Source organism: Struthio camelus, chromosome 2 (genome assembly GCF_040807025.1).
Source record: "Struthio camelus isolate bStrCam1 chromosome 2, bStrCam1.hap1, whole genome shotgun sequence".
Lineage (NCBI taxonomy): Eukaryota > Metazoa > Chordata > Aves > Struthioniformes > Struthionidae > Struthio > Struthio camelus.
Genome location: NC_090943.1, coordinates 83,842,798 through 83,865,867, shown reverse-complemented (window position 1 = coordinate 83,865,867; position 23,070 = coordinate 83,842,798). Strand labels below are relative to the sequence as shown.

At 40.1% G+C, this 23,070-nt stretch overlaps 2 protein-coding genes across 6 annotated transcripts in view; both read left to right on the top strand.

Annotated features, from left to right (window-relative positions):
- Nucleotides 1-11,518, top strand: part of RETREG1 (reticulophagy regulator 1) — a 76,082-nt gene extending 64,564 nt beyond the window's left edge. For all 3 annotated transcript variants that reach the window (XM_068931455.1, XM_068931457.1, XM_068931454.1), the window contains 3 exons: nucleotides 1,437-1,501; nucleotides 2,663-2,789; nucleotides 7,117-11,518. In XM_068931455.1, the coding sequence (XP_068787556.1) occupies nucleotides 1,437-1,501; nucleotides 2,663-2,789; nucleotides 7,117-7,628 (704 nt within the window). In that variant the 3' untranslated portion in view covers nucleotides 7,629-11,518. The remainder of the gene's footprint in view (nucleotides 1-1,436; nucleotides 1,502-2,662; nucleotides 2,790-7,116) is intronic.
- A 523-nt stretch (nucleotides 11,519-12,041) lies between these two features.
- On the top strand, nucleotides 12,042-21,377 carry ZNF622 (zinc finger protein 622). 3 transcript variants are annotated; one of them, XM_068931451.1, is made up of 8 exons: nucleotides 12,042-12,166; nucleotides 13,289-13,448; nucleotides 13,981-14,589; nucleotides 16,718-16,975; nucleotides 17,697-17,859; nucleotides 18,648-18,760; nucleotides 19,733-19,876; nucleotides 20,489-21,377. In XM_068931451.1, the coding sequence occupies exons 3-8, from the start codon at nucleotides 13,983-13,985 to the stop codon at nucleotides 20,614-20,616; spliced, it is 1,413 nt and encodes a 470-aa protein (XP_068787552.1). In that variant the 5' UTR covers nucleotides 12,042-12,166; nucleotides 13,289-13,448; nucleotides 13,981-13,982; the 3' UTR covers nucleotides 20,617-21,377. The 3 variants fall into 3 exon arrangements, with proteins under 3 accessions (XP_068787552.1, XP_068787553.1, XP_068787554.1); XM_068931453.1 differs by lacking the exon at nucleotides 13,289-13,448 and having other exon boundaries at nucleotides 12,104-12,166; XM_068931452.1 differs by lacking the exons at nucleotides 13,289-13,448; nucleotides 16,718-16,975 and having other exon boundaries at nucleotides 12,076-12,166.
- The last annotated feature ends 1,693 nt before the right edge of the window (nucleotides 21,378-23,070 follow it).

Genomic DNA, 23,070 nt, shown 5'->3' with positions numbered 1-23,070 from the left:
AGAGAACAAACTCTGTTCTAGTATCTAAATCTGCCTCTCCTTATCTCCCAACAGCAACAGGAAAAAAGAGATGATGTTTTCTCCCCCAAATGCTCAAGAAGCATTTAAAAACTGTAATATGGTAATAGCTATAAATTAATCAAAGTTCTTATTTAGACTGGGGAGAAATCGATATAAAACAAAATCTCACCTGAAATTTTTGTAAAATCAGAATCCTTTAGATTTTAAGTAATAAATCTATTTCAAGAAAAAAAATATATATAAATGTTATCTTTAGTTTGCTTTTTGCGTGTGCTACAGTTTTGGTAATTCAAACTTTGTAGGGTAGTCGCATTGCTTCCAGGTAACTTAGCTTTTTAGTTAGTGAGTGTCACAGCAGTAGACTTCATATCTGCTTTAAAATTTGCTTGTAATTGTTCCCGTACAGTGCACTGCTCCTAAACACGAGAGGAACCATCTGCCTTTTTCCTTTCTCTTAAGTATAACGCAGTAGGTGTTGGAAATAAGGAGTAACGCACTGGTATTTTTCCTTCATTTGTTATTCCACCTTGTTTTACTTTTAAAGGAAACGGGCAAACAAGAGAGGGAAGGAGACAGAGCGATCAGACCATTGATTCATAAATTTTGTAAGCCAGTGCTGGGGAAATGGTCCAGGAATCATTCGTCCTGCCTCTCTCCCTCCAATTGAATTCAACCCAGACAAGGTCACTACTTTGCCTCACCGTGTGGGTTCACAAACCCTTGTGCTGGCACAAAAGAGGAAGTGGCAAGTTGCAAAAATAGGCAACCAGGAATAGTAGGACTGCATTTTTCAGCAATACTGGCTTATGTTGGCTCATAATATTTATAAAACTCTTCTGAGATAGAGGAAATGAGGCAGAATTTGTGTTTCTGTATATTAGGAGCATCATTCTACCAGACTTCAGAGGGTACTTCATATGCATACTTGAATATAAATGCTGTGAATGCAGGGAAACTGAGTACAAAGAAGAAGAAAAGTTTTATGGATGAAGATTACATGTAGTTATCCAGAGAATTGTACATTTTCATGTAAAAGTAATGTAGTGATGTAAAAGTAATGTAGTAAACCGCCTAACAGTATGTTACACCTGTGCCTTGTACTGACAGTGTAGTTTAAAAGATAGATACTGTCAGATCATATTATATTACAGTGAGCAACAGAGATTTTTCAAAGAAATATATACAATATATACAATACGGGCAGCTGAATGTGTTGGAAGGTATTTTAAAGAAATATCATCTCTCCTACTTTGGCTGCTGCACAATATATTTTGATAAATATCCAGCCTCAGTCAGCCTTTTATCTGTCCCTAGCTTGTAACAAGTTTATTGTTCTACTCAAGCTGTGGCAAAGAACATACATGTAACCTGGAAGTGCACTGACATGAGTAAGAAAATTTTTTTTTTTCTTTCAGAAAGAGCAAAAACAAAACCCACAGAAGACGACAGTGAATTAGACATATCAGCCCTGTGTCCTAAGGTGACTTTTCTCAGTCAGCTGTGTCTTGTTTTTAAAATCTATATAGAAAATGGAAAATATCTAGACTGCTGTTTCTGTTTTCTGTGGAAGGCTTTTCCCTGCCTAGAAGGAGACTGTTCCTGAGCTAAGCTGTGTCCATTGCAATATATTTTAAAAGTGATTCATAGTCTCCATCTTTAGGCCTATACTAATTATTGCACTTACATAGTGACTTCTGACCTTCAAAGTAATGGTTTCTGTGGCTGCCTAAACGGAAAATGTGTTTATTTTGTATTGGCTATAGAACAATTAAACCAGTTTCATAGCAAATGCAGCCTTTTTAATTGCCACGGTGGAACTGCAGCTAGTTATTGTCACATCAATATGTCAAATGGAAACATTCACAGATAACCTACATAATTTGTCAGAGACCTGTGTAGTCGCTTTTCTGATAATATCTTTCTAGATATGATAGATTTCTAGATAAGAACACTATATCTAGATTTCTAGATAAGAACACTATAATAAGAACACTTCCTTTCTCTCTTAATATTCTAAATAAGGGTATGTCAAAGGATATTCCATTATAATCAGAATACTGATTCTTTTTATTAAAAACATAAAATTTATAGGAATTCTCATGCAGTATTAGATCAGCAGCATCTAGAGTCTGACTTTGAACGTGATCACTTTAAAGATGCGATTATATTTTGAAAAAATTATATATCCCACGGGATAAAATTTTGTTGCTGATATAACTGAATACTGTTGGATAAATTGGTAGAAGATAATGATTTTTTGATTAGCTAAATTCTCATTGTCTAATGTTTTTGTTTTGATCCAAGTTTATGCATTTCTTTAATGTACGCATATTTTATATTGGCAGGTTCATTCTGCTCTCATTACAGTGAGATATTACTTTAAGAATAAGTAGTGGCTATATGTTTTAAAAGCTAGAATTTTCCACGTTTCTTTAGTATACTAGAGTTTTGAATCATTAAGAAGAAAGTATACTTTAAGTATTTATGCTCCTATTATGTTCATATTTCTACAGTTAAAGCTTCAGTGGTGGACAATTTATTTTGCTATCACATACAAGATACTTTTTTTCAGTATCTAAGCATTGTAGTGTGACTTTTTTTGAGTATAAGAATGCCATGTGTGGGGCTTTTTTATGCCTAGGTTAGTCCTGCAGTTGTTGCCAAAGAGCTGTCAGTGTCTGATACAGATGTATCAGAAGTATCTTGGACTGATAATGGGACCTTTAACTTATCCGAGGGGTATTCTCCACAGACAGACACCTCTGATGGTATGTAATGGTTTTATTTATGTCATCAATTAATTGCAGTCTTGTAAGTTATCTGAGAACTATTAGAGAATTTGAAGGCATAAGGCTTTTTTTATAGTGAATTTAAAATTCATTCCAGTAGTTCCGTTTTATTTTTGATACATCTTGCATAAGAGCTGTCTTTGTCTTAAAAATAATAGAGCACATCAGTGAAAAATCTAAATAAACAGACAGCTGTGGGTTAAACAGACACATTCAATGTGTGCCATATTTATTGCTGTCTTTCACCAAATCTTTTCATCTAGTAATAATGCTCTGGGATAAAGTAAGCTATGTGAATAAAAGGTGAGGAAGAAAAAGTGGATACTTCAAGTTGCTCAGCAATCAAAGAAAGTATTATTAGGCTCTGGATACCAGAATGCTGATAAAGACAGAAAGCAATGAGCCCAAACAAGGTGTGAAGACTAAGACATGTCTTTCAAGGTCAGATCTGGAAGTTCTTACTTTTTAGAGCCCGCTTCCTGCTAGTACTTTGCCTTCATAAAGATTAAGAACAACAGTAGTTTGGTATAATCATTTGTGTGGATTTGTTGCCTTGCTGGTCTTGGATTTCTCCTCTTCTAAAATTACAGGTAGGGTGATACTATTTATCAACATAATAAATGCCTAATTATTTTTATAAATTATTTCTTTAATAGTTAAAGTTGTGATCAGACAGCATCAGACAACCACAAGAATCATGGATTGGAATGGGCCTTTAGAGTTCATCTAATCCAGCCTCCTATTCAAAGCAGGTTTAAGTAGATCAGTTTGCTCAGGGCTGTGCCCAGCTGAATTTTGAGTATATCGAATGATGGAGATGCCACAAATCTCCATCGCTGTCTGGAAATAGTCTGTCTGGAAAACCTGTTCCAGTGTTTGACCACTTTTGTGCTGAAGAAGTTTTTCCTTATATATTGAGTTGAAATTTCCCGTGTTTCAGCTTGTGTTGATTTACTCTCATCCTTCCTCTGGGCACCTCAGAGAAGAGTCCGGCTTCATCTTCTCTATACTTTCCCTTTAGGTAGTTAAACAAGCTACGTGATCTCCCCTTTGCATTCTTAAGGCTGAATCTCTCACCCTCTCCTCATATATCATGGTCTCTAGCCCCCCACTAATCATGCTGGCCCTCCAGGGGATTCGTTCCAATGTGTCAATGTTTTACTTGTACTGGAGAGGTCAAAACTGGACACAGTACTCCAAATGTGTTCTCTCAAGTGCTGAATAGAGGAGAATAATCACTTTCATTGACTTGCTGGCTTCACTCTTGTTATACAGCTCAGTATGTGGTTGACCTTCTTTGCTGCAAATGCTGACTTGCTGTCCACAAGGACATCTAGGTCTTTTTTTTTTTTTTTTCCAAAGGTGCTTTCTGTCTAGTTGGCCCCTAGCTTGTAGTGTTACATGAGGTTATTCCATCCCAGATGTAAGACTACACATTTTCTTTTGTTGAACATCATGATGTTCGTTTTACCCCGTTTTCTCCAGCCTTTCAGGTCTCTCTGAGGGCCTTGCCATCCAGCACATCAAGTATACCCCCACGCAGTTTGGTTTTGTCTGTGAACTTGCTGAGAGTGCACTCCATCCCATCATCCAAGTCACTAATAAAGACATTGAATAATACTGGCTGCAGTACCTTTGAGGGACATCACTAATAACTAGCCTCCAGTTGGACTTCATATCACTGATCACAACCCTTTGAGTCTGGCAGTCTAGCCAATTTTCCACCCACCTTAAAGTTCACTTACCGAGTTCATTCAACAATTTGGGTGTAAGGATATTATGGAAACTTAAGTTAAATGACTTCCTAAAGTAAAAATAAACAACATCCGATGTTTTCCCCTTGTTCACTGAACCAGTCAGTTTATGATAGATGGCAATCAGGTTGGTCAGGCACCACTAGTCTTTGGTAAATACATGCTGGCTTCTCCAAATCACCGTCTTGCCCTTCATGCACTTGGAAGTTGTATCCAGGAGGATTTGGTCTATAATCTTCTCAGAGGCTGAGGTGAGGCTGACCATTCTGTAGTTCCCTGAGTTATGCTTCTTGCCATCTTGAAGATGGGTGCAATATTTGCCTTTTTCCAGTCTTCAGGAGCCTCTGCAAGTTATCATGACCTTTCAAAGATTAGGTTGAGAGTAGCGTCACAGGCTATACCGTCAGCATCCTCAGGTGCATCTTATCTGGTCTCGTAGATGTGTGTATGTCCAGTCTGCTGAAGCGCTTCAGCATCTGTCTTCCTCTGTCGTGGGTACTGCTTCACTCCCATAGGCTCTGCTGTTAGATTCAGAGTCCTGAGGGCAGACATTACCAATAAAGAGGCATTACAGAGGCAAACAAAGGCCCTGAGTACGTTGACTATTTCCATGTCCTTTATGACTATATCCCCTGCCCCATTTAGCAGCAGGCCCACCTTTTCCCTTTTGCAGCCAATGTACAGATGTGAAGCTGCCAATGCAAAGCTCTCTTTGCTGTTTGTTATCTTTCACTGATTTCAACTCAAGCTGAGCTTTGGCTTTCCTAACTCCATTGCTACATGTGCTGGCAATATCTTTGTGTTCCTCCCAGGTAGCCTGTCCATGCTTCCTCCTTCTGTGTACTTCCTTCTGCTTTCTGAGCTCAATCTGGAGTTCCCTCCTCATCAGTGCTGGGCCTGCTCAGCTTTCTGCAGGGGTGGCCTGTTCCTGTGTTTTGAGGAGGTTGTCTCTGAAGATCAGCCAGCTCTCCTGGGCCTCTTTGCACGCCAGGGCAGTCTCCCATAGGAACCTGCCAAGCAGATTCCTGGTCAGACTGAAATCCCTCCTGAAATCCAGGATTATGATTCTGCTACTTGTCTTGCTCACTCCTCTCAAGACTTTAAACTCTACAATCTTATGGTCACTGCAGCCATCTTCCTTGTTTGGGATTAGCAAGTCTAGCAAAATGCCTTCCTGGGTCAGCTTGTCAATCAACTTTGTCAAGAAATTGTCTTCAACACACTCAAGAAACCTGGATTGCTTGCACCAGCCATATCGTCCTTCCAGCAGATATGGGGTTGGTTAAAATCCCCCATGGGTGCCTGCACTGGTGACTGTGAGGTTTCTTCCCTGGGCCTCAAGAAGGCTTCCTCCACTTCCTCATCATAATCAGACAGTCTGTAGCAGATGCCTACCATGATGTCACCCGTGTTGATCTGTCATTTGATCTTTACCCATAAGCTCAAACTGGCTGCATTAATGGCACAATATTTGTTATTAGAAATGTGTAAAACACATACTGACCACAATACATGGCCCGTGGAACAGGCCTGAAGGAGCACAATAGGGAAATACTTTCTTCTAGTAGGCAGTATTTGAATGAGAAGGTAAAAAATAATTACTTTGAACTTACTTTTTATGCAAACAAGCAAGAGGAGCTTTCATAAGGGCTAAGGAAATGAATCTTAAAAGTATATGCAATATCCCATCTTCTCCATTGTCTTTAGGAAAGACAGACTGCAAAGGCAAGGAGGAAGGGTTGTGCTGTATGCAAAGTGGTAGCTCAAATTCACAGAGCTTTGCCAGGTGATGAGCCAGTTTGAGCTTATGGGTAAAGATCAAAGGACAGATCAACACGGGTGACATCATGGTCAGTATGTGTTTTACACGTTTCTAGTAACAAATATTGTGTGCCATTAATGCAGTTCTTAAAACCTAATCTTTGACTCTATCAGTTTATTCACACATGCTTACATGTTTGTAATTTATATATATTCTGTGAAGAAAAGGATTTTAAAAACATATTGCCACATTATATATTTTAGGACTTCATGGGGTTGATGTGTCAATGCTGTGCTAAATATTTGCATGGGTTGTTTCTTACACAGCCGGATACCATTTTTAAAAAATATTTTCCTGTAATATCATTGAAAAGAATTATTCCCAAGTAGTTTCCCAACCTGTACCTAAATATTGCAAAATAAGTAGTAAACTTTAATGCTGTGGGTTGACGGAAATGGAAAGCCTAATGTAACTGAAAGGTCATTTTGTTTGGGGGTTTTTTTTTGATGTTTTTACCTTCAGCCTGACATTTTCCATGGGTTTGGATGATTAGCTCAGGCAGTATGAATTCAAATTCTGAGTCAGGTTGATATCAGGTGATTTGAGGTTTATGACCTCAAAATGATTTTATTTTAGATGTAACATAAAGCTCCTCTGCATTAAGTCAGTTGGCTATGGATTAGTAAACGTATTCAAAAGGAACCTTTGTAACTCCATTTTAACATTTAGCTGCTTTTTGGAAGTCTTTCTTGTTTGCTAATAGTGTTTCCTACTATTAATCCTAAAATAGATTTTGACCGACCTAGCGATCATGAAGAAGCTTTCGCTAGAGATCTTGCAGAATTTCCTTCTTTAGAAAATGGTGCAGGAACAAATGATGACGATGACTCAAGCATTGGTATGCCTATCCAGCAAAAAAGAAAGAACGAACAAACGTGTTTGAAGATGGATCGCTCTTCCAGGCAGAGTCAAGAGAGACCATCCACTGCAGGACTCTCCTTGCCCTTGACCAGTGACCAAACCTTTAATTTAGTGAGTGGAATTGCTGGGGATGTCATTGCAGCTGCGGTGTCTGCTGCCATCAAAGACCAGTTGCAGTCTGCACAGCAAGCACCCTCACATGCAGCGCCCAGTTTGAGTGAGGAGACAGACACAGAAGAAGCTGATGATTTCGAACTGCTTGACCAGTCTGAGCTTGAGCAGATTGAGAGAGAACTGGGACTTTCACAAGGCCAAGAAGCAGAATCCCAGGAGAAAAAGAAATCTTCAGGCTTCCTTTCAAATCTGCTTGGAAACCATTAACCTGGAAATTGGAGCTAGTAGAAGAAATGAAACATAAAACACACACACAAAAATCAAATGCAAAAAAAAAAAAAGGAAAATTCTGAGCTGTAAGCTTTAACTATCACTTTAGATGTGTTGTAATAATTTTCCTTATACAGAGTGAATTAACTGGATAAATATCAGCTGATACTGATAGTTTAATGTTTTTGGTAGTTTATACCTCAGTGTAATAGCATGGAAATGAATTATCTATCCACTGCAGTTGAGTGTTGGAGGTCAGTTGTTCAAAAAAGTTTGGGGGGATCTTTTAATCTTTTTGCCAAATATGTATTTTTGGGTCCTACACCAAATTTCCAGCATTTGCAGTTTATTTAATTCTTGCTGTCAACCATGTAATACAATTAATGATTCACATGCTAAGGGTAAGTTATCAGAGGATTGCAATGAGATTAATTAAATTTTGCCTCCTTCAATCATACTGAAAAGTTTCAGTCCCTGCAGTTATCATTATGTATGGTGTATCTAATATTCATGAAACACATTAACCAGCAGAACTCTCAGTAAAAGATGTGTGCAATGCTATGAAAAAACTTGATTTTATATTTAAAATCTTTTTTTTGGATATGGTGATGCATTTCCAAGTTTTTTGCTGTTCTAGGCTTGTAGTGTTACTAAGTGGCATGTTATTTGACTGACAACCTGCTGTGTTCCCTGATAGAGTCTGATCATTGGCAGCATCACCCATGTAAAGTCAGCCAATATATTTTCACATTTAAGACTGTTAATATCATGCAAACTGAACAACATTTGGGAGGGGGGCAGATGGGAGTACTTATTGTTTGGAGTAGGGAAGCTATGAAAGCTGGAGGTAAAAAGAAAGGCTTTTTTAGCTGCCACTTCCTTAATTCAAGATTTTTTTTTCCCCCCTGAGACAGCTGCCATCACTTGCAACTAAAGTTGTTTTGCAAGCTGTATCCTTTAAGATATTCTTTAAGTATTCAGTGAGGTCATTTGCTATAGAAGACACTCAGAATCTTCTTGGTGTGTAATTTACAACAAAGAAAAATGGAACTTGTTTAAATTATTAGCCATTTTCAACTCCACACCTGCTCAGTGACTGGCATGGGATCTTAAGCAGGTAATTTATTTAACTTTTTCTAGTGTTTTTTGTTCACCTTTAACAAAATTGAAATGTAAAACCAAGCAATAGTAATCAAAGAAATAGGAAGAAGTAAAGTTAGTTTTACTAATGTGATGTAAACTGTTAGCAAAGTTGAGGGACCATGTCAGCTGCTACTACTACTGAAGTGATTTTCCGTTTGCTGGCATTTTAAGAGGTGAATATTGTCATCTAGGACCCTCAGAAAGTACAGCCCAGTTTATAAAAAATCTTCCACTAACATATATGTGTAGGTAAACCTGTGTTTGAATTAAGTCCATTTTAATTTATTTTGCTTTCTGAGGTGAAAAAAATAGGCAGATGGCCAACAAAATTGTAGCTAAAGCAAAGATAATGAGAATTTTTTGACAGTAGCTTTATTGTTGCTTGTGCTTTTGTGTCAGTAATGCATATTGACTGTGTTTGCTGTCCTTTATCAGTAAAAAGGTGAGCCTGTGCCTTCATTATCAAATCAATTATGAAATAAGTGGAAGCCGGATGGATACAGAGCCCACAAGATGCAGCTTTTGAAATTATATCATCATAATATTAAATGCAAGTTTCTGGAAATGATTAAAAAATATGGCCACATCACTTTCATTCACAGTGTTAGTTATTAAGTTTTTAAGTTTCCTTTTTAACTTTCCCCATCTGTCCTTCCTGTTTGAAAAATTAAATAAAAGAAGCTTTCGCGGGGAAATCAGTGAGTTCAAAAGCCATTTAAATTTCTGGGATGAGTTACAAACACTGTTTCCTTGCTGCGCGTTTAGAACAATCTCGACAGTTAGAAGAGTACGATTTATAAGCTGTTGATGAAACTTCATAAAATACCTAAACAAAGTGTTTCCTGTACAAGCGTACTGGTACAAGAAGATTAAACAGGCTACAGGACAGGAAGAACTTGGGAAGGGAGCAGTCCTTAACAAGATTTTTATCAAGTGGATTGACGAGGCATACTAGCTTGCTGTCAGTGGTGGCATTGGGACAGCCCGCACTTTATTGTTGTTTTATGAAGAACACTTGTGGTTACAAAAGGATATAACACAGGGGCACTCTTCTAGAATAATAATTTACTTCAAGAAGGAAAAGCAGTTGGAGGAGTTTCTCGGACTTTTTGTAAATGATCCATTTTCTGGTTTCAGCATAGAAAAGTAGATTAATTTTTTTTTTTCCTCCAGTATGACTCTTAAATTATTTACAGGAAGTAAAACAAAGCAAAACTTTAACAAGCAAATCATTTACATTTAGGGGTGTAATTGCTTACTTGAGTGTCTTTTAGAATTTTATCTTCCTGTTCTCATAGTAGTTAATTATATAATATTTAAGCCCCTAGATACTGTGTAACAGGAAGGAGGTAACTTTCTAACATTTAAAATACCTCCTAAAATAGCAGAAAGGTGCTTAGTTGTCTACCAAAAATCACCTCTTCCCTCCCAAACAACCGCACATCGGCAACACTTTGCTCAGATATAATACATTCCATGACCAATAGTTTCCTAGTTGAACACAAAGAAAAAGTTTCTCTCCTTTGTAAGATCCCTTCCACACTGTGTTTGGTTGGAAATCACTTGAGGAACCTTAATTTTGCTGTATTCTAACAGCAGCCACAAAATAGCGGTTACGTATGTATTCCTGCTACGTAATCCGCCAGCGGTCCACAACTTCTTTCCTACCAAGCGTTCTTGTGACCTTCCCATCTTCCAAAACTAAATGAAAGGGCAGGAAAAAAGGCAAACGAGTATGAGGTAGTGCATAGCTTTAAAGTGTCTGTTTGTTACTTAGGGTATGGCTATGTGAGCAAGTTACCAAGAGGTAATAAGGGATATAATCTTGCAGTGGGATCAGTAGGCTGCAGTGTCCACATGCGTGCATGCTCTTATCTTGCGGTAAATTCAAGATACCATATATACAGATATATATATTTTTTAATAGTATGCTTAACATTCACCTTCCCTTGCCTCACAATGGCTTCTCCCTGTACCCATTGCCCCCTAAAACTACGTTAGCCCAGGATCTAGAGCATGTAGCTCAGCCCTTTGTACTCAGAAAATTTCCCCTTGCATGATTATACCCGTAGACTGAGTAATGATAGTTTAATTAGTGGCCTTAATTGTGTTAAATCTGGAATAAAAGCACCTGCTTTCAACACTGAGCACTTTTTCAGATGTATATACTATATATACATTTACTTGCAGTCCTTCAGTTTGTTCTGGAACAAAATTATTCAACACGGCAGAAGAGGAGGGGAAAAATGTTTTAACTCCAAGTAAGAGGATTTCAAGCTATCAAAAAAATACTTGTTTTACTTGCTTTTTGTTCATTTGCACTTTTTCCAGACTGTTTTATCCAAGTGTTCTGAACAAATTCACTGTGGTCTAAATGTTTGTTCTTAGTTAAAAAACCAATGTGACAGTCTGTAGGTAACATCTATCCAGGTAACCAGAAACTGGAAAATTACAAAATGTCTTTATTTAAAATATTTTGCAGCACTTTACCTAACCTGATTACTATTTTATAAACATGGAATTATTATATTGATTGTTTGTAAAACCATTTAATAAAATGTTATACAATTATATCTAATTGTATATTTGTTCTCAAAAGAGGAGGAGGAAAAAAAAAAGCAAAACAAAAATACTTCAGTCAAGTTTTTGCCGCTCCTTTTGTTTATTCCTTTTCCTAATCTGATGTGAACCACTGTTTAATAGTGTGTCGGGTCATACTGAATAAACACGAATCTTAGCTCTCGGCCGCAGACTGATAATTTTAAAATTATTTTCAGAAAGGGAATTTGGATTGCCTTGTTTTATATTTAAAAAAAAAAAAATGAGGAGGAAGAAGAAAACAAAAAGAGGCCGTGAACGCGTGGAGTTGGGTGGTGGCAGCGGCCCCGTCGGCCTCGCGGGGTTTGACCTCCCGCTTGCTTCGCGCAGCGCCAAGAGCAGGAGTGAAGAGATGGCGGTGCTGGGGCCCTTTGGGTTTGGGTTTTTTTTTTTTTTTTTTTAACGAATTATGGTGTTTTCTTCTGCGAACGCCAGGAGTCGTGCTCGGTGTGTTCAGGAAACGCCTTCCAAGGGCGTTTTGGTAAGCTGGCGAGCTGAAGGTGCTTTTATTCTCACTTCGGCTTCCCCAGAGAAGTCACAGACGCCTGAAGCGCGGGCGGCGCCTCCCCTCCCGCCATCTTCGCCGCGCCGCGCCGGCAGGCCGCTGCCCGGGGGCGGGGCCAACGGCCGCCGCCGCGGCCTCCGTGGCGGAAGGGGGCGCTGCGCGGCGGCTGCGGCGGCCGGGAGGCGGGCGCGGCCCGCCCTTCCCTTCCCTTCCCTTCCCTTCCCTTCCCTTCCCTTCCGGCAGAGCGGCCTGGAGGCGGCTGGGGCTCGCTCGTCCCTGCGGGTGGCAGGTGCGTGTGCCGCGGGGGGCCTGGCGGCGCGGGGGAGCCCCGGGGAGGCTGCTGGGGCCGTCCCGCGCCGTGGCGGCGGCGGCCGTTTGGGCGTGGAGATGACGGTGGGCGCCGTTGGCCTCAGAGCTTCCCCCTAGACGGCGGTTGGGGCGCTTCTGACCCGCAGCTCCCTTTCCTTTCCAGCAGGCGCCTGCGTTAGTCCTTACTGTGCTGTGTCCCCCTGACGAAGAGCGACTGACCTTAGCTTCCAGCAGAAGTAGCTAAAATCAGGTGTAATAAGGGCTCCAGGGGGAGCGAGGCTTGCTCTGGGGAAGGTATCTTTTGGGCTGAAGGCTTCTAAGCACGTCCTAATTCCCTTCTTCTGAGCCCCGCACATCAGAAAAAAAAAAGAAAAGAAAAGAAAACGTGCTGTGCTTCCTGTGGGTTTATTTTGTAAGTGAAAATGGTGACTGGAAAGGAGAGTGGATAATGGGAGTGCTGGCATAACAGCCTGTGATGCTGTAGTTGCTCTCTTCTGCTTTATAGAGCTTGAATTGTAAACGTTGTTTCTGTGCTTACTTGTCAGTTATAAAGGTTTTGTGCTTCTAGAGTTTCTCACTGTTATGTATTTATTCTTTTAATCTAACAAAGGGTTTTTTTGGGGTCACCCTAAAGCAATTCTGTGAAGTTTGCAGCTACTGGTTAAATATATTGGAACAGGTCAAGCTGTTCTGCCTCTGGGGATCCTGAAAGGAGTTTGTGGTGGTGGCTGCAAACATGATTCTGCATCAGTTGATTTATAGTGGTGAATACTCACTTAGACTTGGATAGAGGAATGTATAAATGGGAGGGTAATGCTTCAGAAAACAGTAGGGATTCCTCAGTTGGCAGAGAATGCCTTTTTTTTCCCCTCTGTCTTTTAAATTATTAGACTCCATTCAGTGTAACAGATCTCTTTCTTATTTAAAATAAGATACTGTATCCTGTATGTTTCATTAATGTATTTTCTGTCACTATATGTTTACAGTTAAGACAGGGAATAAAGTAAGAGCTCACTTCTTCCAGGGAACTGACATTTTGGAAAATGGCTATCCATCGATTTAAGTTCCAGTTGTTTCCATCTCTGTCTCTGCTCTGTGACAGCCCCGGTAATGCAGCAGGCCAGGGAAGTGAAGAAGACTGGTGGGTTGCAGTGGCTTCAAGTGCTAGATCTAGAACTGACTGACTGCATCACCAGAATAACAAGGCTCCGGGGTAGAGAGTGTTGTTGACTGCCCAAGCACTGCTCCAAAATAGCTGAAAGGTTATTTATTTTTTAATGCAGTTAATTTTCTTTTCTTCTGATAAGGCCGTGGAAAACTGAAAATGGGTGTGCTTTTCCCCTTTTCACTCTCATTTTGGAGTAATCATTGGTCTCTTGAGAAGCCTATAGTTAGTAGAATACAAGCTTTATAGAAGTACGCAGTTTCTGATCTTCAATAAAAGGTGTAGCGCTTTCGAAGTACTGCCCTTTGGACTAGGAGCCATCTTGTTCTGTATCTGACTGCTGACAAGCACAGTGGGTGTTGGGCCCACAGCGGGGTTGCTCAGATGCCGTTTGAGGTGAATAATGTCTGATAACTCTAACTGAGCCTTACGTTTTCTTGCTCATTCTGGTATGTAAAGTGCCATGTGTTAATGTCAGTGTTTAATACACACAAGTCTGTGCCGGCACCTGTTTCTTAGGCTGCCTTACACATGTGCTCTCAAGATGTTGTCCTGGACTGCTTTTCTTCATGGTTATTGTTTGTCCATATTAGCATGATTCTTTTTCTTTTTTCCCCTCTGCTTTCCAGCGATGGCAACCTACACGTGTATCACTTGCCGCGTGGCTTTCAAGGATGCTGACGTTCAGCGTGCCCATTACAAAACTGACTGGCATAGGTATAACCTAAAGCGTAAGGTTGCTGACATGCCTCCTGTCACAGCTGAGAATTTTCAGGAGCGAGTCCTAGCACAGAGAGCTGTAGCAGAGGAGCAGAACAAAGTCACTGCCACTTACTGCACCGTTTGCAGCAAGAGATTTGCCACTTTCAATGCCTATGAGAATCACTTGAAGTCCAAGAAGCACCTGGAGCTGGAGAAGAAAGCTGTTCAGGCTGTTAGCAAGAAGGTGAAAATATTAAATGAAAAAAACCTGGAGAAGGGTCTGGCCGCAGAGAATGTAAATAAAGATGCGATGAACACAGCTATTCAACAAGCTATCAGAGCTCAACCATCTTCATCTCCCAAGAAGTTACCTTTACCTCCTAGTAATGCAAGCAGCTCTCCAGTTTCTGTGGAAAGCACCAGTTTATCACAGAGTAGAGAGCGATCCGAAAAGCCTCCAAGGCTACAGTGGTTTGAACAGCAAGCAAAGAAGCTGGCCAAACAACAAGCAGAGGAAGAAGAGGATATGGAAGAAGGTAAGGCAGTAAACACACCGACAGCGAGGGCTTGGGTTAGGCTGTGTAGTAATTGGTTTTATTTAAAAGCCTTTATTAGTGTATTAGTATACCTTTACATACTTGCAAGATGTCTGCAGTGCTCAATGCAGACATGCATCCTGTCACTTTATTAGTATGCCATTTTTGGCCACAAAAACTCTGCTATTGGTTAAGTTTTTAGCTTAAAAAAGCCCTTAATGTAGGCCCCTGCTTGCAGTCAAGGTCTTAGAGTGTTGTTATACTGTCCAAACAGCCAGCTCTGCAAAATACTAGTGCATGTGCATATTGATTATAAACACTATTATTAATACAAGGAGTGCTTCCCCTGTAAAATTCCAGGCAAAATTTTCTTTAAGGAAGCCTCCTTACATAGAAGGTTACCCTAAAAATACTTCTGAAAAATAGATGAAATAAACAAAAATCCAAGCATGATCATTTGCTGTTGTCTCATCATTCGTTTCACTGATCTTTTGGAGGAAAGTGGGGTTGTTTTTCTCTTTTGTGTTTTTTCTTTTTGTTTTCTCTGCCTATCAAGAGCAGAGAAAACTTGCTCCTTACCCTGACACTGTGTGGTATAGCTTCTCAGCATGTCGACATCTACAGTAAAATTGGTTTATGAATTCCCAACAAACACTTGTTCCAGCTATTTCACCCCCACTTGTATGGTTACAGCTCTTTGTTGGGTGCCAGCCTGGAAGCTCTACCACTGAAATATCCCCTTTCTGGGAATTCTGAAGCTCTGGTTGTTTTTCATGTGGACACTTTCAGTGCTCTACCTTACAGTGCAGCTCACAAATGTTGTCTATTAGAACGGTTGACTGGGTTAATTAGGAATGCATAAAGTTGTAACATACTGTGCTAACTTCATTACTGAAATCGTTGTGTCAGCTTACGTTTGTTACTGCAGTTTCTTGCTGGTGAGATTTCGATTGCAATTTCTGGGGAATCTTTAGAGATTAGAACTGTTCTCCTACAAGGGAAGAAATGTATATCTCCGGACATGGACCTTAGCATCTAAAAAAGGAGCAAACTTGCACCTGTTTTGTATTACCGCATTAGTCGTAAGTTGTAATGCTAAATCTCAGTAGGTTCCTGAATGTTTACCTTTTAAGTGTTTGCCCAGGAATGTTTCCTGCAATTCCTGTTAGTTCAGTTTCAGGCTTTTTAAACCATAAAGCTATATCCTATAGCAAAGTTCTCCAGTTAGCAGCTTACAACATTGGAAAGTGCCTTGTTCCCTGTTCTCAAATGTTCGAAAGTTGGAAAGGGACCAGCAGAAATAGAGCACTGGGAAACAGTCACTTCCCCAAATCTTAAAAAAAATATATATGTGCAGAGCCCTCTAGGAGTATTATCAGATTTCTGATTCATCTGTCCATTTTTTCCAATCGATAGTTAAGTAATAGTCCCCCTAGCAGCTGATTCATGATGTAGATGAAGCGTAATCTGCTACTCTGGGTTTTAAAAATCTGTCATTTGTGGCACTGGTTTTGTGCGCTTAAAGAAGGCCAAAATGGAGATGTTAAAAAATACCATTCCTCTGTGGAGGTAAAGCCCTTCCTTTGTAGTCTGAAGTCTGTTGTCAGGACCTGTGGAGAATCCTGTGTTGCTTGCACTCTGCATCAAGTGCTGCAGGAGTCTTGCAAGTATGTAAAATTATTTGCGTATCTTGGATAACTGTAAAAACCAGCTTTGTTTCTTCTCCACTGTCAAAGATATCTATGTGTGAATACGCACGTTTCCCGTCACTGCTGAGTCACTGCTGGAAATGAAAATTTTCATGATTCTGGCAGAATTGAATTTTTAGTGAGCCGCACATGTGCTCTTGCATTGTAGCAAATCAAGGCTCTTTCTCAACTAGGAATCAAGCATCCATAGTTGAGAAAATGGAGGAAAAGCATCAGATCTGCCAACTTCTTAAGGAGCAGTAGCGACCTTTGTTGTGTATCTGGAAAGAAAAGTGTTTTATTAGCAGTTGTATGTTCTTGCACTTGGAAATGACTGTGTGGCACTTAACTGTAAGAATAGGAAAATGCAACATTTTCAGTAAGTACTGTTTTTGCTTGGAAGAAGTAATCCTGTGAATATATGTGTCTTAAACTATTAGAAGGCTGGGAAGATATGGATTCTGATGAAGACAATGGCTCTGAGGAAGAGATGGAAAGTGTGGGAGAAGAGGAAGAGGAGCAGACAGCAGCTGAAAGCCCTCCTGCCGTTGGGGCCATACCAGTCACGGACTGCTTGTTCTGCCCCCACCATTCAAGATCTCTCATGAAGAATGTGGCCCATATGACAAAAACCCACAGTTTCTTCATTCCAGACATAGAGTATCTTGTCGATCTCAGAGGCCTAATTAAGTACTTAGGTATGCCTGTAAATCCCCTCTAGTTCTAATCAGGATAATTACGTGCTGATATTGCTTATTTTCACTTGGATATGACTTAAAGTGCATTCCCTTCTTATGTAAGTCCTACAGGCTATTTTGATTGTGATCAGTACCATAGGTTTTCTCGGGAGAGTGAGAAGCCCCCACTGAGCAAACATACGATCACATACCTTACAGGTCTCACTTATTTTTTTAATGTCAAGAAAGTGGTTTGGCTGGCATGAAATTTAGGACAAAACTCAATTGCGAAAATATGCGTATGAACTGGCTTATCCAGGAGGAGGTTTTGAGTCTCTGCTGATGAATCATAAGTGTTTGCATCATCAGTTCACAATACTGATGAGTCAGAGCTAAAAGCTGGAAAAAAAAGTGTCTTCCTTAAAGTCTGTAGACAGTGATGGCAAAATAATTGTACAGTATCAGATAGAAAACTGTATTGGAAGTATGAAATTTCTTACAGAAAACATACAATGATCGGTACCTTGTCGTATGAACTGTCCTTTAAATGCACGGGCTTTGATCTTTTAGAAGCCATATGGTCTGCTATGGTCAAGCAGGACTTTTCTGGAAGTGAAGGGGTGAAGACTCTTCCTTAAAGGAAGTCTCTGCCTGCAACTTGCGAAGCCTACACCACGGAAATGTTAGTTATTGATTAGGGAGACTGTATTCAGTTCAATAAAAATGTCCATTTCTTCCACAGGGGAGAAAGTTGGTGTTGGGAAAATCTGCCTCTGGTGCAATGAAAAGGGGAAATCCTTCTACTCTACGGAAGCAGTACAGGCTCACATGAATGACAAAAGTCATTGCAAACTCTTTACAGATGGAGATGCTGCCCTGGAGTTTGCAGACTTCTATGATTTTAGGTAAGGACACTTTTCTTTTGGTGGAGCAGACGGAAAGACAGTTGAACATTAAATCAAAATCTCTATTGATTTTTAAAATGTAGTCCTGTTTCTGGTTCTGATGCTTCTTTGCCTAGTTGATTTGCACCTTGCCTACATAAGCCTAACTTAATGATTGGTTCTCCTCTCCCCTGATCACTAGTACTAGTCCTGTGTGAAAATACATTGTGAATTCCCTTTTTTAAAAAATCTTTGTTGCTACTGAGTTTAGATTTCAGTGCATGAACAAGGATTATAAACGGATAAAAATATTTTTAGGCAGACCCTTGACTTAATATCCACCGCGGATTTTTTTTTTTTTTTAAGTAGTTGGAGTTAACAGGACTGTTACAGTTCAGAGGCCTCTTGTTTAACTTTGCGTAAGTTGTTCTAATGCTTTAAGCTTGTGTTCATTTTGCTCAGAAATAGCTCTGTTATGGTGAGAAAAGGTATAGTGGAGCTTTCTGGAGCATGCCTGGAGTGCTTGTTCCGTAAGCTGCCCAGAGCTGGTGGGTTATAGGGTGATGGCTTTCACCATGAGTAGCAGCAGAAGTGTACTGGGTTATAGAACCAGTGGAAGAAAGGTGGTCCTTTGTCAGCCACTGTTCAGGTGAGGACATGACTGGGGAAACCTCTCAAACCCAGATAGGTGAAACACGACTAGTGCTTGTGGCTTGCCGTAGCTGCGTGCTGCTGTTCCTTTTTATAATGGGTCTGGATAGCTGTGACTGCTCACCATGTGTAAATCTGTTACTGCTACTCCTCCGCAGGAGCAGTTATCCCGATCACAAGGAAGGGGAAGATGCGGAGATATCTGGAGAGCTTCCAGCAGAGAGGGAGTTGGAGTACGATGATGACACCATGGAGCTGATCCTTCCTTCAGGTAAGGATAGGGTCTGTGTTAAGATATGTATTTTTCTCATAGCTGCAGCTGTTACCTGAAGTATAGGTCATCGTGGTAAGTATTTCCTTTGGCAAGGGAGCAAGTAGTTTTGCATCTGATTGTCTTTGGGTTTTACCCTTATATCCTGTTATTTTCACTGTCAAGTTTAAAGACATGTCTGCCGTTTTACCGAAAATACTTATTCGGGTACTTTGAACACTTAAAAATCCCCAAGAACTTTCTTTCTGAATTGGACTTGTTCAGCACTAATGTGGTTTGGGACAGGTGATTCCTTTGCCTACTTTTCCTCTTCATTAATACATGATTCACATGGCATACTCAAACAGTTTGCATATCTTATCTTAGTACAACTTGGAGAGAATATGACTTGGGCTATCCAATGTAGGTTTTTGCACTGAGCTGTCTGGTATACTGGTAACTAATTTGATAAAATTAATTTCCTTAAGCAGCCTTATGATCGCTGTGTATAGCGTGTAGCACTGTAAGGTGGCATATGTTTCGGAACACCCATTTATTATGCATATTTTTTCTTTTAGTGCTTCTGATGGAAGGAGCCCAGCACTTTCGTTCTGAAAAGTGCTGCCAACTGTGCCGTTAAAGGAGATCTTCCTGATTATCGCAAATGTCTTCACTGGTTACTTTCTTACAGCATTGCTTCTCTACTCATTACTTTACCTGCACGTTTCATTTCTGATAACTGGCTGTTTGTTAGCTCAGTTAAGGGCCTCTTGAAGAACAGCTCTCTTCCTTCCCCCCAAGATAAAATGCACTACAGCAGCTGCTTTAGCAATTACATTCTGTTTGTTGAACTCCTTAAGTTTTTGTGATTCTTTATCTTTTAAAAACTTTTCTCAGCATTGAGGCTCCCGAAGTTTTTTTGCAATGTGCTTGATTACTATATTTAAGAAGCTGTGTCAATATGCATAGTAAAATGTCCTCTCCCCTGAACAGGTGCGAGAGTTGGTCACCGTTCTTTAATGCGGTACTACAAGCAGCGGTTTGGTTTGTCAAGAGCCGTGGCTGTTGCAAAAAATAAGAAAGCAGTGGGCCGCGTTTTGCAGCAGTATAGAGCTTTGGGCTGGACAAGCCAGACAGGTAAGTGGAAAAATTGAGCTTTTCCTAGAGAAGGGTGTTCTAGAATGGCATCACTGTGTGATTAAATAGGCTGAATTTGTTTCATGTTTGTGGCTTTTTGTGCAATTGTTTGTCTTTCGTTTAAGTCTCTTCCATTCCTGATATCCAAGCAAAATAAATTGTAGAAACTTGTTCATGCCTAAAATCTATTTCAGCTTCTTTGCAAGCCTTTCAACTCATTAGCATGCAAATTTGTGATATTTGGTGACTTACTGAGATTTGTTGTTTCCAGAGCAATACTCTTTTCTCTGCCTGTCAAAACCACTACTCTTGCTATCAAATATATAACATAAGCCATTCTTTGACGGTTTCAATGATTTTTCGGTTGGGGAACAGTGGTGTGATCTATATCCATTCTTTGAAATAAATGAATCTCACAGGAATGCAAAACAACTTCTGCCTTATTCATAAAGAAAGCTGCCTTATTCCAGGAGAAAAGTGAGAAGTGTGCCAGTATGGGGAAGAAAATGTACTGGGAACTACTGAGTTAACCATATAGACGAGCAGTTTTGTAAATAAGTAGTAATCCTACAAATGTTTATCCCTCTTCTCCTTCCCTCTTTCTCCTTGAAGGGGCAGCCTCAGCTCAACAGCGTGATATGCAGTACCTGCAGAGGATGAAGTCAAAGTGGATGCTCAAGATGGGAATGAGTAACAATGCTACAAAGCAGATGCATTTCCGGATGCAAGTCAGATTTTGAGTACCCCGGAGAGCTATATGCAACTGTTCTTGTGGAGGAGGATTTGATAGTTTCTGGCTTGAGGATTCTGTTATTAAAATGGACTTAGCACCTAACAAATGGCAGCGTATATGCTGCTGTGCCTTCCTGTCTATGAGAAGATACCTTGCAGGGAGCTTGTCTCTTCCAGTGAAATGATGGTTGATCTAATTTAAAAATTAAAATATCTTAAGTGGAATATGATGGAATATGTGGCAAAGTAGTCACTGCCGTGAATAAGGATGCATGCATGTTCTTGCTGTCCAACTTTGTGCAATTTTCAATTTTCTCTAGGGCAATTGACACTCTCTCTGTCTAACTTCAGTTTCCAATTCTGCAAAATGATTGAGGCCAAGAGAAGATCCTAGATCTAGGAGCCTGAGGGGGGTTATTCACTTGTGGTGCCGCACACATTAACTGGGTGTGTTGGACTTCTAGGTGGTACTATTGAGGTGAGAATTTGAGAAGAGATTATGGGAAGGTTAAATGTTAGTTGTTTGATGAAACAAACTGACAGTGTAACTCCAGGATTAATTTTGTCCTGTGAAATTGACCTTAATTTCTTAATGCTCCAGCTCAGGGCTGCATTAGTAACTTACAGCGTAGTTGTTTGTGTTGAATTTCATGGATTTTCATGAGCTTAAAAACTGTTCAAGATTACCATAACTTTTAGGTGTATGTCACTCTAAACTTCTGCTGATTTGGTAAAGATCTGCTGATTAAAATTCTGAAGTTACTACTGATGTCAGCTTTTGCTTTTCCCAGTGAGTATGGGTGTTTCATACAAACTTGCTAAAGGAAAGTAACCTGAGAGGTATATTAGTTAGAAGGAGGTATCCTTCTCGCCAAAGGCGCGGTCTCCCGTTAGAACAGCGAAAGTAGTTTGTGAACCGTTACAGACGGGTGTAGAGAAAACTCACTCGCTACAGAGCTCGGGAGCCCAGTGCTAGTGTTGGTCCTGGTGCTGTGGATGCTACAAGCTTCTGTGAAATTGTCCGGTTCTTCTGACCTTTGTGTAAGAAGATGAGCAATTACGCACAAAGGTGTAGGTTAGTTCAGGAAGCCACTTAGCTGCAACTTGCTGAACACTACAAGAGTGTGCCACAGGAATGTTGCTATATGTTTGCTTGTCTATTCATCATGAAGGCAGTTGTTTAGTCCAATGCACTTCTGCGTTTTAGGATTACTCTGAACTCCCAAATAGTTGCTTTGATAGGCATGACTTATAAGTTTTCTTCCTCCTCTGTGGTTGGTATGTGCACAAGTATTGCTGGAGGGAGATTGGGGATAACTTTTAAGAACTTTTTCAATTAGCACTAAGTTGATTATGACACTTTAAAATAATACACTAAACTCTCCCTATAAAGTAAGTTCAGAACCAGTAGTATTGTTGGCATAGTAACACTTTAAAGGAGTTTCATTTATACAAAACGCTTAGGAAAGTGATAACTTAAAAACGCAAGTCCGTGCTGTGTATTTTTGTTGTGTGGGTTTGTCTGTGTTGTGGGTTTTTTGTTTGTTTTTGTTTTTTGTTTTTTTTTGTTTTTCCGAGTTCTGCTGCGTTGGAAATTTTTTGCCGCTCTTGTTTTTACTGAGAGGACAGAATTTGAACAGTAATGCAGAGTGTGATTTAGAAGATGCTGTGTGAAATCTAAGTGACTGGTACCTTAAAAAGGAATTTTACTGTTGTAGAGAGAAAAGTCTTCTCTGCTAGGCATACTAAATCTGTTACAGATTTGAGTGAAGGGAAACGAGCAGAGAAAAATTTAAAGAAAGATGGGCTATCTTTGCATCCAAAATCCTAAACAAAAATTGGATTGATGAATGAATACCTCCTTCGTCGTCCACTTTTTCTCTGGCAGGACAGACTTAATACCATTAGGTATCCATAGCTGTATCTAGCTCAGAGCAAACCCTCCAGAACAAATTCAGATCTGTGTTATTAAGGGCATTATCCTCAAAGGTAGGAGAAAGAGATCTAGTCTCAGCTATGTGACTCAAGCAACAAGAATGTTAAGACATCAGCTCCTTTATTACGCTTACAACTTGGCCATGGTGCATACCTGAACTTGCAATTATGGTATGGATTTCTAGCACTGAGGATATTCCTGAGTTGTATGTGTCAGGCTTCAGCTTCTGGCTCTTGGAACTGCTTATATCTTTCTCTTGGAGACTAATATGGGAGAGTCTTACGCTTATGGGCAGGTTGAATTGTCTTTACGTGTAGAGCAAAATGAAGTGCCGCAAACGTGTAGAAACAGAAGGGTTAGACTTCTCAACCAGAATCTGAACTGGAAGTCTGCTGAACTGCCTTTGAATATCTGTGCCAGTCAGCAGTGCGCATCAGAGTGCTGTTTGGTCTGTAGGCTTCAGAAAACGCTCACGGAATATCTGACACTTATGCCAAGGATAGGACAGCTATCCTGGAAAAGTCTG